At 41.7% G+C, this 17,327-nt stretch overlaps 1 protein-coding gene across 1 annotated transcript in view; it reads right to left on the reverse strand.

Moving 5' to 3' along the window:
- The window catches only part of casq2 (calsequestrin 2), a 38,459-nt gene that overhangs the window by 3,040 nt on the left and 18,092 nt on the right, over nt 1-17,327 (reverse strand). The window contains exons 7-9 of the mRNA XM_063050750.1: nt 13,469-13,599; nt 13,112-13,157; nt 12,527-12,581 (exon numbers count right to left, since the gene is read on the reverse strand). Of these exons, the coding sequence (XP_062906820.1) occupies nt 12,527-12,581; nt 13,112-13,157; nt 13,469-13,599 (232 nt within the window). The remainder of the gene's footprint in view (nt 1-12,526; nt 12,582-13,111; nt 13,158-13,468; nt 13,600-17,327) is intronic.

Here is a 17,327-nt window from a genome sequence, read left to right on the forward strand (position 1 = left end):
ACTATTATTCCTCCTCAATTCCCATTTTCTGTCCTTTCTGATCTTTTAACCATCGAACCACATCTAGCATTTTAATGTACAGAGACATGTCAAGGTACATATATCATGCATTCATGTTAAGACCAGCAGTTTTAAGGATACTGTGTAATAGAAGCCCCAGATTCCCTCCCGCACAGCACCAAATTTGATTATCCTAACCTGGCAGAGGCTGAGGGAGTGAGATTTTTTTTGTGTGGGGTGAAGGGGATAAGAGATGGGAGATAACAACAATCTATGATTCGACACATGACCCACTTCTGCTCTGTTTTCTTATGTTCTTATTACTTCGCTTGTGAATCTTTGGTATTTTCTGTTCCATCACCAAGTATATTCAAGAAAGGGACAATTTTCCTTATGTACAGTGGAAACAAATGATACAGGGGTTTGCGCAAGAAAGTGGTGCCAAGATAAAAGATTAGGCCTAATTCCCACTCCTAAACCTGATAAACCTGCTTCTGATTCTTCTAATTGGTTTGCTCAAAGCGCAAACTATAAAGTTGAAACATTTCCATGTGTTTTGTGACTCATAGAAAAATCCTCTAGTATCATAAAGATAAGCTTTATTTGTCACATGTACTTTGAAACATACAGTGAAATACGTAGATTTGCATCGACAACTAACACAGTTCGAGGATTGCGATGGGGCGGCCTGCAGGTATTGCCACAGTTCCAGCACCATAACTGCATGCCCACGTTCCACCAACCGTAACTGTACGTCTTTGGAATGTGGCAGGAAACAGGAGCACCTAGAGGGAACCCAAGCAGTCAAGGGGAGAACGTGGGAATTCCTTACAGATGGTGGTGGGAATTGAACCCCATTTGATGTTTGCAGGCACGGTAGAGCGATTGCACTATCTGCTATCTGTGCTACCACGTCACCTCGTTGAGTTAAATAGGGTAGATGGATTCTGATTATTTTTAACTTGGGTAAGATGTCATGTTTTTGAAATAGGGAATATGGTAACTCAGACTAGCAGACAGAATGATGCACAACCATAGATCATGAGAAATACAAGAAACAGAAGCAGAAATTTGTATTCAGATCCTCAGACTTGATATGCCATTGAGTAAAATCTGGCCAGAATTTTAATCTCAGCACCACTTTCCTGCACTAGCCTCCATCTTCAGCAAAGGGCAAACTGAGAGAAAATTATATGCAAGGCCAAACTTTGAATTAAGTTTATCAGAATCTAATGGACAGTTTGCTACTTGGGAGGATCCATGTGGTGAAATGTCCCCTTTCTTTCAACCTGCTGCTCTCAGCCACATCCAGTCAATTCAGAGCATGGCAGCTGAATGCCAAAGAACTTTTAAAACATTTTAAAACATACTGTGCAAAGAGAAATTCAATTATTACCCTTCCTTGTAGGAATAACAATATTTTTCAATTACTCCACAGAGCTGTTTGCCTGCGATACAATAGTGTTCTGTGGAACTCCTGCAGAAAATATCTTGGGTAATATGTTCCCCTCTTTAGTTCACTATTTGAATGTGTACTCTATTCTTAGATGAAAACATTCAACACCTGATTTTAAACTCTGGCAGAATGTCCCACAGTGAGATGCAGGAAGACAGCTGAACAACTCTCAGCCAGAATTTTCTCTGTCTGCCTGCCTGCTCCTGATCAAATTCGGTAGGGACAACAGTTCTTTTGCACAAATATGGATGTCCTTGGCATATTTAGTTAACCATTCAACACAGGAAGTGACTAAAGAGACAGTTCTGACAAAAAGTCTCAGACCTGAAATGTTAATTCTGTTTCCCTTTCCTACAGATGCTGCCTGACTTTACAGGTGTCTCCAGGATTTTCAGTTTTTATTTCAAATATCCAGCATCTGCACCATTTATCTTTAAAATTTTAACATAACAGGTTTTTGGACTTCAAAGTAACGATTGAGATTGAAACATTTTGAGATATTTCAATATCATAAGTATACCTACCAGAATTTAAGAGGCCAAATGCACTAATGATCTGATCATTCATACCACTGCTTGAACTTTAAAGATATAGTATATGTCAACCATCAATAACCACTAACTGTTGGCATAGCGTTTAACAGAGACAGAAGCAGACATTGTGGGAAAGTAGTTAATTGATGGAGGGCCAATTATGATGTTATTAGGAAGGAACATGTTAGTGTAAATTGGATACAGATGTTCTCAAGGAAATGTACTACGGAAATGTGGAGGTTATTTAGGAAGCACTTGCATGAGGTTCCGATTGGTTTGTCCCATTGGAGCCGGGAAAGGATAGTAGAGTGAAGGAAGCATGGTTGACAAGAGATGTGGAACATTTAGTCAAGAGGAAGAAAGAAGCATACTTAAGATTTAGGAATCAAGGATCATTCAGGGCTCTTGAGACTTACAAGGTAGCAAGAAGAAGCTTAAGAAGAGACTTAGGAGATCTAGAAGGTGTCATGAGAAGACCTTGGTGAATAGGATTAAGGAAAACCCCAAGGTTTCTTCCTGTACGGGAAGAAGGGGAGGATGACTAGAGTAAGGGCAGGATCAATCAGGGATAAAAGAGGAAATATACCTGGAGTCAGAGGAGGTAGGGAAGGTCCTTAAGGAATACTTTGCTATTCACTCATAACAGGGATCCAGATGAATATAAGGGCAATGTAGAACGGGCTAATATGCTGGAACACATCGATGTTAAGAAAGAGAATGTGCTGTAACTTTTGGAAAACATTAGCATAGATAAATCCCCAGGGCCGGTTGTGATCCACTCCAGGTTACTATGGGAAGCAAGGGAAGACATTGCTGCAGTTTTGGTGATGATCTTTGTGTCCTCACTAGCCACAGGAGTAGTACCAGAAGACTGGAGAGTGGCAAATGTAATTCTTGTGTTCAAGAAAGGAATAGGAGTAATTCTGGGAATTATAGACCAGTGTGTCTTACATCAGTGGTGAGCAAACTATAGGAGATGATCCTTAGAGACAGAATCTATGAGCAGTTGGAAAAGCATAGTCTGATTTGGTGTAGTCAGCATGGCTTTCTCAGGCGCAGGCCGTGCCTCCCAAACCTGTGGAGTAGTCAACATGGCTTTCTGAGGCGCAGGCCATGCCTCCCAAACCTGACCAAATTTTTTGAGGAAGTGATGAAATAAACTCTCCAATCAAGAAGTGACCAAACCAGTTGTCCTTCCAGACATTCGAAGTACCTCGGAAATGACAGCCCAACTGCTCCAAGAACATTGAATTTCGGTTACACATAAACCAACAGCAACATTGAATACTTTGCAGACCTAAAGAACAAGCCAAGCTATTGGACATGACCAATGTGGTCTACAAATCCAATGCGGGGACTACAGCAAATATTACGTCAGCCAAACTGAGAAGAGAACTACCCACAAGGATCCATGAACATCAACTGGCTGTAAGGTGACAAGACCAACTCACCGTAGTGTCTATCCATGGAGATCGAGAGGAGCACAAATTCGACTGGGCTTCAATAAAAGTCATGGCGCAAGCAAACATGGGCATGCAAGAGAATTCCTAGAAGCATGGTTTTGTACAAGCAATTCTGTATCAGACATGTAGACTTCCATCCCATTTATAAGCCAATGCGGGCAACATTCCAGAAGATGCAGAGTTTATCACGCAACCTATCACGTTACAATTGAGTTTCTGTAAATGACAACCAATCAACTGATTGATAAGTATATAAAGACCAAGCATTCAGAGAACACAAGTGATTGGTGCACTGATGATGTCTACTCACACGGTGACAAAACGTTTGCAAATGGATTGCCAAGATCAGAAAACAACTTAACTCAACTGAAAAAATAAATTGATGAAGATAGAGAGATAGATACTTTATTGATCGCAAAGGAAACTACAGTGACACAGTAGCATTACAAGTGCACAGATATTGGCAACAGGCTTTGGCTCATTCAGGCTTCGGCGAGGTAAGTGAACTTCGTTTTCGGTTTTTCTTTGCATTTTTTTTAAAGGAATAGAGAGCATGTCTGTAGAGTTAGTATTTTGCTCTGGATGTCGGGTGTGGGAATCTTGGGAGACCTCCAGTCTCCCAGATGGCCAATTCTGCGCCAGGTGCACCGAGATGCAGCTCCTGAGAGACTGTGTCAGGGATCTGGAGCTGTGGCTTGATGACCTACAGCTTATTAGGGAAAGTGAGCAGGAGATAGATAGGAGCTACAGGGAGTTAGTCACCCAGAGGCTGCAGGAGTTAGATAAGTGGGTGACAGTCAGGGAAGGGAAGGGAAGAGTTCAGATAGTAGAGAGCACCCCTGTGGCCATCTCCCTCAGTAATCGTTAATTCATTTTGGTTGCGGTTGAGGGGGATGACCTGACAGAGGCTGACCACAGTGATCGGGTCTCTGGCACTGAGCCTGGATCCGTGGTGCAGAAGGGAAAGAGGAAGATGAGGAATGCGGTAGGCATAGGGGATTTCATAGTGAGGGGAACAGACAGGAGGTTCTGTCAGCCTGATAGAGATACATGAATGGTGTGTTGCCTCCCAAGTGCTAGGGTACGGGATGTATCAGATTGGGTGCAGAGTATTCTGAAGGGAGATGGTGAACAGCCAGAAGTCTTGGTACATATTGGTACCAATGATATAGATAGGAAAAGGGAGGAGGTTCCTGAAGAGAGAACTCAGGGAGTTGGGTAGAAAGCTGAAAAGCAGGACCTCCGGGATAGTAATCTCAGGATTGCTGCCTGTGCCATGTGTTAGCAAGTGTAAGAATAGCATGATCAGGCATATTAATGTGTGGCTGAGAGACGGGTGCAGGGGGCAGGGCTTCAGATTCCTGGATCATTGGGCCCTCTTCTCGGGGAGGTACGACCTGTACAATCTGTTACACCTGAACCCAAAAGGGTCCAATATCCTAGTGGGCACACTTAATAGCGCTGTTAGGGAGGGTTTAAACTAATTTGGCAGGGGGATGGGAACTGGAGTGATAGGGTTGAGGAAGGGGAAAACAGAAATGAATCAAAGATAGCGTGCAACAGAGATTATATAAAGAACAGGCAGGAGATGAGGCTTAATCAAAGCCAGTGGCATGAATTACAGGGCAATAGAGGCATGGTGCAGTTAAAACAGAAAGCAACAAATACTGGACTGAAAGTGTTATATTTGAATACACACAGCATAAGGAATAAAATGGATGATCTTGAAATTGGTCTGCAGATTGACAAAATGACGTTGTGGCCATCTCTGAAACTTGACTAAAGGATGGCTGCCATTGGGAGCTGAACGTCCAAAAATATACAATGTATCGAAAAGATAGGTTAGTAGGCAGAGGGGGTGGTGTGGCTCTGTGTATAAGAAATAATATTGAATCATTAGAAAGAGATGACATAGGATTGAAGAAATGGTAAGTGTAAAAGGATTCTAATGGCAGTTGTATACAGGCCTCCAAACAGCAGCTGGGATGTGGATTACAAATTACAGCAGGAGATAGAAAAGGCGTGTCAGAAAGGCAATGTCATGATAATCACTGGGGATTTTAACATGAAAGTGGATTGGGAAAACCAGGTCAGAACCGGACATCAAGAGAGAGAATTTGTAGAATGTCAAATGGATGGCGTTTTTAGAACAGCTTGTTGTTGAGCCCACTAGGGGATCGGCTGTGCTGGACTGGGTGTTGTGCAATGATCCGGAGGTGATAAGAGAACTTAAGGTTAAGGAACCCTTAGGGAACAGTGATCACAATATGATCGAGTTCACACTGAAATTTGAGAGGGAAAAAATAAAATCCAATATGTCAGTATTTCAGAGGAATAAAGGAAATTACAATCGTATGAGAGGGGAACTGGCCAAAGTTGACTGGAAAGGGACATTTGCAGGAAGGGCAGCAGAGCAGCAATGGCTGGAGTTTCTGTGAAAAATGAGGGAAGTGCAAGACAGATATATTTCAAATAAGAAGAAATTTTCGACTGGAAGGAGGACACTACCATGGCTGACAAGTGAAGTCAGAGCCAAAGTAAAAGCAAAAGAGAGGGCATACAAGGAAGCCAAAGCTAGTGGGAAGATAGAGGATTGGGAAGCTTTTAAAACTTTGCAGAAGGAAACTAAGAAGGTCATTAGGAAGGAAAAGGTGGGTTATGGAAGGAAGCTGGTGACTAATATCAAAGAAGCTACTAAAAGCTTTTTTAAGTATATAAAGGGTAAAAGAGAGTCGAGGTTAGATACAGGACCAATACGAAATGACACTGGAGATATTGTGATGAGAGATGCAGAGATGGCAGAGGAACTGAATGTGTATTTTGCATCAGTCTTCATAGTGGAAGATGTCTGGAGTATACTGGTCATTCAAGAGCGACAGGGAAGTGAAGTATGTGCAATGAAAATTATCACTGAGAAAGTGCTCAGGAAGTTTAATGGTCTGAGGGTGAATAAATCTCCTGGACCCGATGGAATGCACCCTTGGGTTCAGAAGGAAGTAGCTGGAGAGATTGTGGAGGCATTAATGATGATCTTTCAAGAATCAATAGATTCTGGCATTTTACCAAATGACCGGAAAATTGTAAATGTTACTCTGCTATTTAAGAAGGGTGGGAGGCAGCAGAAAGGAAACTTTAGACCTGTTAGCCTGACATCAGTGTTTGGGAAGTTGTTGGAATCGATTGTTAGGGATGAGATTATGGGGTACCTGGAGGCACATGACAAGATAGACCAAAGCCAGCATGGTTTCCTGAAAGGAAAATCCTCCCTGACAAACCTACTACAAGCAAGGTAGACAAAGGAGATGCAGTAGACGTGGTGTACTTGGATTTTCAGAAGGCCTTTGACAAGGTACTGCACATGAGGCTGCTTAGCAAGATAAGAGCCCATGGAATTACAGGGAAGTTACTAGCATGGGTAGAGCATTGGCTGATCGGCAGAAAACAGAGAGTGGGAATAAAGGGATCCTATTCTGGCTGGCTGCTGATTACCTGTAGAGTTCCACAGAGGTCGGTGTTCGGACTGCTGCTTTTTACTATGTATGTCAATGATTTGGACTATGGTATTAATGGATTTGTAGCTAAATTTGCCGATGATACAAAGATAGATGGAGCAGCAGGTAGTGTTGAGGAAACAAAGAGCCTGCAGAGAGACTTAGATAGTTTAGGGGAATGGGCTAAGAAGGGGCAAATGAAATACAATGTTGGAAAGTGTATGGTTATGCACTTTGGTGAAAGAAATAAACGGACAGACTATTATTTAGATGGGGAGAGAATTCAAAATGCAGAGATGCAAAGGGACTTGGGAGTCCTTGTGCAAGATACCATAAAGGTTAACCTCCAGTTTGAGTCGGTTGTGAAGAAGGCGAACGCAATGTTGGCACCCATTTCTAGAGATATAGAATATAAGAGCAGGGATGTGATGTTGAGGCTCTATAAGGCACTCATGAGACCACACTTGGAGTATTGTGTGCAGTTTTGGGCTCCTTATTTTAGAAAGGATATACTGACATTGGAGAGGGTTCAGAGAAGATTCATAAGAATGATGCCAGGAGATGAAAGGGTTACTGTATGAGGAACATCTGGCAGCTCTTGGGCTGTATTCCCTGGAGTTCCGGAGAATGAGGGGGGATCTCATAGAAACATTCCGAATGTTAAAAGGCCTGAACAGATTAGATATGGCAAAGTTATTTCCCATGGTAGGGGATTCTAGGACAAGAGGGCATGACTTCAGGATTGAAGGACGTCCATTTAGAACAGAGATGCAAAATATTACCTCAGTCAGAGGTTGATAAATCTGTGGAATTTGTTGCTATGAGTGGCTGTGGAGGCCAAGTCATTGGGTGCATTTAAGGCAGAGATAGATAGGTTCTTGATTAGCCAGAGCATCAAAGGGTATGGGGTGAAGGCAGGGGAGTGGGGTTGACTGGAAGAATTGAATCAACCCATGATTGAATGGTGGAGCAGACTCAATGGGCTGAATGGCCTACTTCTGTTCCTATATCTTATGGTCTTATATACAAATATTAGAAGAGGTCTCTGGCCCTTCTTGTACACAGCCTCTGTATTGGTGCTCCACTCAAGTCTGTCATCCAGGTGCACCACCAAGTACCTGTAGGTCCTCACCACATCCACGTTCTCAACATCAGTAGTAACAGGGAACAGTACAGGCTTAGACTTCCTAAAGTCCATCATCCTCTCCTTTGTCTTTCTGATGCTAAGCTGCAGATGATTCAGCTTGCACCATTTGAATAATTCCTCCACCAGGGCCCTGTATTCATCCTCTTGCCCTCCCTTTATACACCCAACTAATGCAGATGACATGACATAGAGCAGTGGATGTGGTGTATGTGTATTAGTAAGGCGTTCCCTATGGTAGACTCATTCAGAAAGTTAGGAGGCATGGGATCCGGGGAAATATGGCATAATGTACTGGTTGGGCACAGGAGTACATTCAGCCAGAGACTCATTCCACCGAGATGCAACACAGAGTGTCATAGGAAGTCATTCCTGCCTGTGGCAATCAAACTTTACAACTCCTCCCTTGGAGGGTCAGACATTCTGAGCCAATAGGCTGGTCCTGGACTTATTTCCTGGCATAATTTACATATTACTATTTAATTATGTATGGTTTTATTACTATTTAATTATTTATGGTATAACTGTAACGAAAACCAATTTCCCCCGGGATCAATAAAGTATGACTATGACTATGACTATGACTATGAATGCAGAGCTGGGCTGAGAGGTGTACATTTTGGAAGGCTAATCTTGAAGGCAGAGTGGAAGGATAATGGCAGGATTCTTAGCAGTGTGAAGGAACAGAGTGATCTTGGGGTCCATATCACAAAGTTGCCACACAAGTAGATAGGATTGTTAAGAAGCCGTACAGTGTCTTGGTTTTCATCAGTCCAAGGATTGAGGTCAAGAGCCACAAGGTATTTTGCAACTCTATAAAACTCTCGTTAGACAATATTTGGAGTACTTTTTTCAGTTATGGTCGCCTCATTATAGGAGGAATGTGGTAATTTTAGATAGAATGCAGAAGAGGTTCATCAGATTGCTGGCTGGATTAGGGAGCATGTCTTATGAGGAAAGGTTGAACAAGCTAGAAATTTTCTATTTGAAGTAAAGCAAGATGAGAGGTGACTTGATAGAGGTGTATAAGATGATAAGAAGCATTGATAGAGCGTGCAGCCAGTGTCTTTTCCCAGGGCAGTAATGGTTAATATGAAAGTGCACAATTTTAAGGTGATTGGTGGAAAATATAGGAGGGATGTCAGAGGAAGTGGTAAGTACTTGGCATGCTCTGTTGGGGGTGATGGTAGAGACAGATACACTAGGGTCAGTTAAGAGACTCTTACATAACCACTTGGATCAAAGAAAAATGAGGGCGATGCAGGAGGGAAGCTTCAGATTGATCTGGGAGTAGATTAAAAGGTCCGGCACAAGAAAGGCTGCACTGTACTGTGCTATACTATTCTACAGTATGTTCCATGTTCGAATTAACTCGACTAGTCTTAAAACCAACTTCGCGTACTTCATCAGCAACTTGCCTGGTACCCGTTAATAATGAAATATATATCATTCACCGAAATGACTGGTATGATTCTTTTTAAGGTTTGTGCCTTAAAAAGTCAAATAATTTCTCATAATCTAGGTATCTAAATGACATATTTATTTATTTTGAGACACAGTATAGAACAGCCACACTGCCCAATAACCTAACTATTGAACACTTGCCTAATCACAGGACACTTTACAATGACCAATTAATCTACTAACTGGTACACCTCTGGACCGTGAGAGGAACCCGGAGAATCCGGAGAAGACCCACGTGGTCACAAGGAGAACGTACAGATGATGCTGGAATTGAACTTGAAGCTTCGGAATACCCTGAGCTGTAACAGCATCACACTAACTGCTACCCTACTATGGTGCACATGTCTTAAAACTATCTACATATGTAAAGCTATCTTTATAAGTGTAGATAGATTTAAGACATGTTTAATATGTATAGAATTTTTAAAAATATGCTATAGATTACACATATTTCAGTTTGTTAAACTGCTCTCATCTTTTTTTGAGTTGCTTTGAGTTCAGTTATGAGCAGAATGCATACCTATATATACATACTGCAATAATTACTTTGTATCTACTTGCTGATTCAGCAGAAAAATGAAAGGGAAAGTCAGAGAAAAAGTATTTATATAGATTGTAAATTAATTATTTATATAGATTATAAATTATTAATAATTTATATGTACATTTATACAAGTTATAAATTATCAAACTGCAGAGGATTGCCAAGAGTAGTGGGAAACTGGAAGATTGGGGAAACTTTTAAAAAGTAACAAAGAACCACTAAGCAAGTGATAAAGAAAGAACGATTATGAAAGTAAGTTAGCACAAAATATAAAAACACTAAAAGTTTCTATAATTATATGAAGCAGAAGAAGGTGGCTAAAATGTAGGTCACTTGGAAGACGAGAATGGGGAATTAATATTGGGTAATGTGCAAATGGCCAAGGTCTTAAATGACTTTTTGTGTCAGTCTTCACAGTGGAAGAGACGTCTAACATGCTAAAGAGAGCTGTTATGGATGCAGGTCCTCGATACAATTGTTATCGTTAAAGAGTTGCTGCTGAGCAAACTGATGGGGCTAAAGGTAGACAAGTCCCCTGGTTCCGACGGAATGTATCAGGGATGGAAAGCATCCCAGGGTACTGAAAGAAATAGATATATTTCTAAGATATAGTAATGAGGCTTCTGTGACTGCAACTGTCATGCCACTGTTTAAAAATAGATGTAGGCAGAAGGCAGGTAACAATAGGCCTGTTAGCTTAACATCTATAGTTAGAAAATGCTTAAAGCTATCATTAAGGAAGAAATAGTGAGACATCTGGAAATAAATAGTTCCATCAGACAGACACAGCATGGATCTGCAGAATTCCTGTTGTTTATGGATCCATGAAGGGCAGTCCCATCTGACAAACTTACTTTGAGGATATAATGAGTGCAGTGGATAAGGGGGAACGGCTAGATGTTGTGCATTTTAATTTCCATAAAGCATTCAATAAGGTGCTGGATAAAAAGCTTATGTATAAGATAAGGATGCATTGATTTGGGGAATAGTGTATTAGCATGAATAGGGAATTGGTTAACCAGCAGAAGATACAGAGTTGGGATAACTGGTTGTATCTCTAGTTGGCAGTCAGTGTTGAACAGAGTACCAAAGGGATCGATGCTGGGCTCACAACTAGTTGTAATATACATTAATGATTTGGAAGAAGGGGCTGAGTGTAGCTTATCTAAGTTTGCTGACGATCGGAATTGAATGGAAAAGCAAACACAAAATACTCTGCAGATGCTGGGGTCAAAGCAACATGCACAACGCGCTGGAGGAACTCCGCAGGTCGGGCAGCATCCGTGGAAACGAACAGTCAACGTTTCGGGCCGAGACCCTTTGTCAGGTCCTGACGAAGGGTCTCGGCCCGAAACGACGTTGACTGTTCGTTTCCACGGATGCTGCCCGACCTGCTGAGTTCCTCCAGCGTGTTGTGCGTGTTGAATGGAAAAGCAAAGTGCACAATGATGCAGTGGGTCTGTAGAGAGATACAGATACGTTAAGAGAGTGGGCAAGTCTGTCTGGCACATTGAGTGCAATGTTGGTAAATGTGAGGTCATCTACCTTGGAAGGGAAAAAATAGAAGATCATGTTATTACTTCGAAGGTGAAGGTTGCAGCATGCTATTGTTCCAAGAGATTAGGAGTGATGGTGTATTAATTGTTAAAGTTTGGTTTGCAGGTGCAACAGGTTATCAGGAAGGCAAATGGCTTTCATTGCTAGAGGGACTGAATTTAATAACAGGGAAGTTATGCTGTAACTATACAGGGTACTGGTGAGGCCACAACTGGAGTACTGAGTGCTGATCTGGTCTCCTTACTTGAAGAAAGATATACTGGCTATGGAGGTGGTGCAGAAGAGATTCACCAGGTTGATTCTAGCGATGACAGGCTTAGCACATGAGGTAAGATTTAGTCACCTAGGAATATATTCACTGGAATGAGAATCAGAAGAATGAGAGGGGACAAGAAACATATAAAATTATGAAAGGGATAGATAAGATAAAGCTAGAAAAGTTGTTTCCACTGGTAATTGAGACTAGAATTAAGGGTCATAGCTGCAAGGTTTAGGATGGAGATGAGGAGGAACTGTTTTTCTCAGTGAGTTATGAATCTGTGGAATTCTCTGCTCAGGAAAGCAGTAGTGGCTACCCTATGAAATATATTTAAAACATAATTAGATAGATTTTGCATAGTGAGGGAAATAAGGGTTAAGGAGAAAAAGGAGACAGGTGGAGTTGAGTCCACAGGCAGGTCAGCCATGGTTTTATTGAATGACAGAGCCAGATGGTCTACTCCTGTTCCCCTCTCCTAAACGATAAAGCATATGGCAAACAGGCAGAGGCAAGGTGAGATTAAATCAAGAGTGTTGATGTCAGGAGAAAATATGCATTGGGGTAACCAGCCTTTACACATGCTAAGATTTTATTTTCAGCCTTCAATAAATTTACCTGGATCTTCTTCTTCAGCAAAAGCAACAATTTGGATTCCATCCATATCATCCTCCTAAACATGAAATAAACCAAAAACAAAATTTTGTGCTGTATTTCCAATAAATTGCTCCAGTCTGCCTCTTCTATTTTCATCTACTTAATCTTATTTGTTGCCACTGCCAGTTTATTCCTCAGTGCACCTTGTGCCTGTTATTCTTCTCTTAAGATTTTTCTCTCAAACAAAATGAATTGAACTCTATTTATCTACTGAGATACAACGTGAAACAAGACCTTCCGGCCCTTCAAGCTATGCCACCCAGCAACCCCCGATTTAACCCCAGCCTAATCATGGGACAGTTTACAATGACCAGTTAACGTACTGGCCGGTATGTCTTTGGACTGTGGGAGGAAACCAGAGCACCCAGAGAAAGCCCACAGGAAAGATGTACAGACTCCATACGGATGACATCAGAATTGAACTCTGAACTCTGATGCCCCCAGCTGTACTGGCATCACGCTAACCGCTGCACTACCTTGGCATCCACGTTTAGTTTCACACCTTTACTAATTACTAGAAAATCATTAATTTCACAATTGCCTTACCCATGTCTCAAATACATCTTCTGGACGTAGTTTCCTGAGAGTTGATCTAAAAACAGAACAATTGCACTTTCAAAGATGGTTACTATGTTTCAGCGTTACTAATTGGTGAGGCAATATGTCCTTGTTTCTATTAGCAAGGATGGAGCTTCACCTGGTCTTGTTCATACACTACCTCAGCAATGCAGAATATAAGACTTCCAGTCAGTTAGAAAACAAATCCATTGTCAAATTGGGAACGCCTAGTTCTTCAGAACTACCTGAGAAGGACATTTATAAGCCCCACCAGAAGTAAACACTCCACTCCAGGCACGGTTGTTTTTAAGTGAAATTGTACACTGCAGCTTCTCAAATATCTACCTTTTATGCTCTTGAATAAACTCCACAATTTCTTCCTCTGAACAGGGTTTATCAGGAATAGTGACTGAGTCACCCATGAAAGGCTCGTAAAAATCCACCTCATTCATCTTCAGTGAAAGTTTCTTCGCAACCTACCCGGGAGAACACAACAAACAGATTAATGAGCTTAAATAAAAACCACATGAACAGATACTAAGCATCGTGTTGACATAATGTAAGTGAACAGAGGATTTCATAGGTCACCTAAGTAGAATCCCAAAGATACAAAGTACAATGTAAAATTATTTCACTTCGTCAAGAAGCAGCGGGTGTTTTGATTTCTTATATTTTGAAGTACGTCCAAGTAGAAGCATTCTTCAGAGAAAATGACTGTAAATTCACTACATTTATAAATACAAAATATGCTGAATAGACAGACTGTGGTTGTAAATCACTGTGTTGTAGACGGTTAAAATCACACAGTGAGATGCAAAAAGAACATTTTACAGCTGCCTTGGGGAAATTTTGGAAGATCTAATTATTACCTCAGTTGCACTTAATAATAATAGATGCTGCAACAGCATCCTCTGCTGTTATTATCCATGATTTCAGTCTCTGACGCCAACATGCAAGCTGTCTTCGGAGTGTGATGAACCCACAAAAAGCATCTGGCCTGGGAGGGGTACCTGGCCACAGACTAAAGATCTGCACTGGTCAACTGGCTGGTGTGTTCGTCAAGATCTTTAACCTCTCACTTCGGCACCTGCCTTAAGCAAACTTCAATTATACCAGTGCCCAAGAACAGCATAATGACCAGCCTCACTGTTACCCAGTAGCACTTACGTCCACTGTGATGAAGTGTTTGAGAGGTTGGAGATGAAACATATCAACTCCTGCCTGAAAACCAACTTAGATCCGCTCCAATTTGCCTACCAAGTGACAGGTCCACAGCAGATGCCATCTCATTGGCTCTTCACACAACACTGGAACATCTGGACAGCAAAAGTATCTACATCAGGATGCTCTTTATTGATTACAGCTCAGCACTTAATACCATTATACCCTCAAAACTAATCAATAAGCTCCAAGACCTTGGCCTCAATACCTCCTTGTGTAATTGGATCCTAGGTTTCCTCACTTGCAGACCCCAGTCAGTTTGGACTGGCAACAACATCTCCTCCACAATCTCCATCATCACCAGTGCACCACAAGGCACTCATGAATGTGTGGCTAAGTGCAGCTGCAACGCCATATTCAATTTTGTTGACAACACCATTGTCATAGGCCGAATCAAAGGTGGTGGAGAAGAACCAGCCTATAGGAAGGAGATTGAAAATCTGGCTGAGTGGTGTCATCACAGCAACCTGTCACTCAGCATCAGCAAGACCAAGGAACTGATCATAGACTTCAGGGGAAGGAAATCAGAAGTCTATCAGCTTGTTCTCATTGGAGGATCAGAAATGGAAAGGGTTATTAACTTTATTATTTCAGAAGACCCGTCCTGGACCCAGCACCTAGATGCAATTACAAAGAAAGCACAGCAGCACTTCTACTTCCTTAGGAGCTTGCGGACATTTGGCATGGCATCTAAAACTTTGACAAACTTCTATAGATGTGTAGTGGAGAGTGTATTGACTGGCTGCATCACTGCCCGGTATGGAAGCACCAATGCCCTTGAATGGAAAATTCTACAAAAAGAAGTGAATATGGTCAGTCCATCATGGTTAAAGTTCACCCAACCATTGAGCACATCTACATGAAACGCAGTCACAAGAAAGCAGCGTCCATTAACAGGGACCCCTACCACTGGGATATGCTCACCTCCTGCTGCTGCCATCAAAAGAAAGTACAGGGGCCTCAGGACTCACACCACCACGTTCAGGAGGAGTTAACCATCAACCATTAGGCTCTTGAACAAAGGGGATAACTTCACTCAATTTCACTTGCCCCACCAGTGAAATGTTCCCACAACCAATCAACTCACTTTCAAGGTCACTTCCTCTCATCGTCTCGATATTTATTGTTTATTTATTTATATTATGTTTTTTCTTTTTGCATTTGCACAGTTTGTTGTCTACTGCACTCTGGTTAAATGCCCTGGCTGAATGGTCTTTCACTGATTCTGTTATAATTACTATTGTATGGATTTGCTGAGTTTGCCCACAGGAAAGTGAATCTCAGGGTTGAATATGGTGACATATATATACTCATTAAATGTTGAAACCGAACCCGCATCCACCACTTCTGCTTGCAGCTTCCCACACTCTCACCATTCTCTGAATGAAGAGGCTCCCCCTCATGTTCCCTTTAAATATTTCACCTTTCACCCTTAACTCATGACCTCTAGTTCCAGTCTCACCCAATCTCAGTGGAATGAGCCTGCTTGCATTTACCCTATCAATACCCTTCATAACTTTACAAACCTCTATCAAATCTCCCCTCATTCTCCTAGCTCCAGGGAATAAAGTACTAACCTATTCAACCTTTCCTATAACTCAGGTCCTCAAGTCCCAGAAACATTCTTGTAAATGTTCTCTGTACTCCTTCAATCTTCTTGATATTGTTCCTGTAGGTAGGTAATGAGAACTGTACACAATTGTCCAAATTAGGCTTCACCAACATTTTATACAACTTCAACATAATATCCCAACTCCTGTACTCAGTACTTTGATTTATGAAGGCCAACGTGCCTAAAGTCCTATCTACCTGTGATGCCACTTTCAAGGAATTATGGACCTGTATTCCCAGATCCCTCTGTTCTACAGCACTCCTCAACGCCCGACTGTTCACTGTGTAAGCTTTGCCCTGGTTTGTTATCCCAAGTGCAACAATTCACACTTGTCGGCATTAAATTCCATCTGCCATTTTTCATCAGATTTTTCCAGCTAGTCCAGCTCCTGCTGCAGGCTTTGATAGCCTTTCTTGCTGTCCATTACACCCCCAATCCTGATGTCATCCACAAATTCGCTGATACAGTTTACCAAATTAACATCCAGATTGTTGATATAGATGACAAACAAAGGACCCAGCGCCAATCCCTGCGGCACTCCACTAGTCACAGGCCTCCAGTCAGAGATGCAACCATCCGCTCCCACTCTCTGGCTTCTCCTGTGAAGTAAATGTCTAATCCAATTTACTACTCTAACCCTAATGTCAAGCAATTGAAACTTCTTGACCAACATGCAGGACCTGGTCAAAAGCGTTGCTAAAATCTGTGCAGACAACATCCACTGCTTTTTCTTCATCAACTTTCCTGGCGACTTCCTCAGAAAATTCTATACCATTGGTTGGGCATTTAAGAGGCATTTGGATAAGTGCATGGGGGGCCGGGGCTTGGAGTGTTATGGGCTATACGCAGGGTCAGTTGTTAAAGGGCTTGTTTGCTCCGACCCTAATCAAATCTCATCAATGTTTGTAAATTAAATTTATCCTTATAAGTTAACTCTTAGAGCTCTTGTGAAAATCTGGCAAAAAATTGCCTTCCTCCTCACCAGCACATAATGTGCATTACTTGGGAATGTGCACAGTAGAGCAGATGTGTTTTAACAACTCATTTGTACAGGGGTAGGAAAACCTCCTCTCTTACATCTTAGCCTCCTAGATAGATAGGCTAGCATCCTATTTGATTTTTTAAACTTAAATACATTGAACCTTAAACTTCTATGCATCTACAACATTCCTAACTTTTCACAATTTTAAAAGAATACTATTGTTTCTTTTGGCATAACATGAATGACCTCATCCTTAATTATGTTGAAATCCATCTGCCACAGTTTCAGCCATTCACCTAATCTATCAATGGGCCTTTGTAATGTTATGCTCCAGTCTGAGCTCCTCATTGTGACACCAATCTCTGTTTCACTGGTACATTTGGATATAT

Source organism: Mobula hypostoma, chromosome 6, assembly GCF_963921235.1.
Source record: "Mobula hypostoma chromosome 6, sMobHyp1.1, whole genome shotgun sequence".
NCBI lineage: Eukaryota > Metazoa > Chordata > Chondrichthyes > Myliobatiformes > Myliobatidae > Mobula > Mobula hypostoma.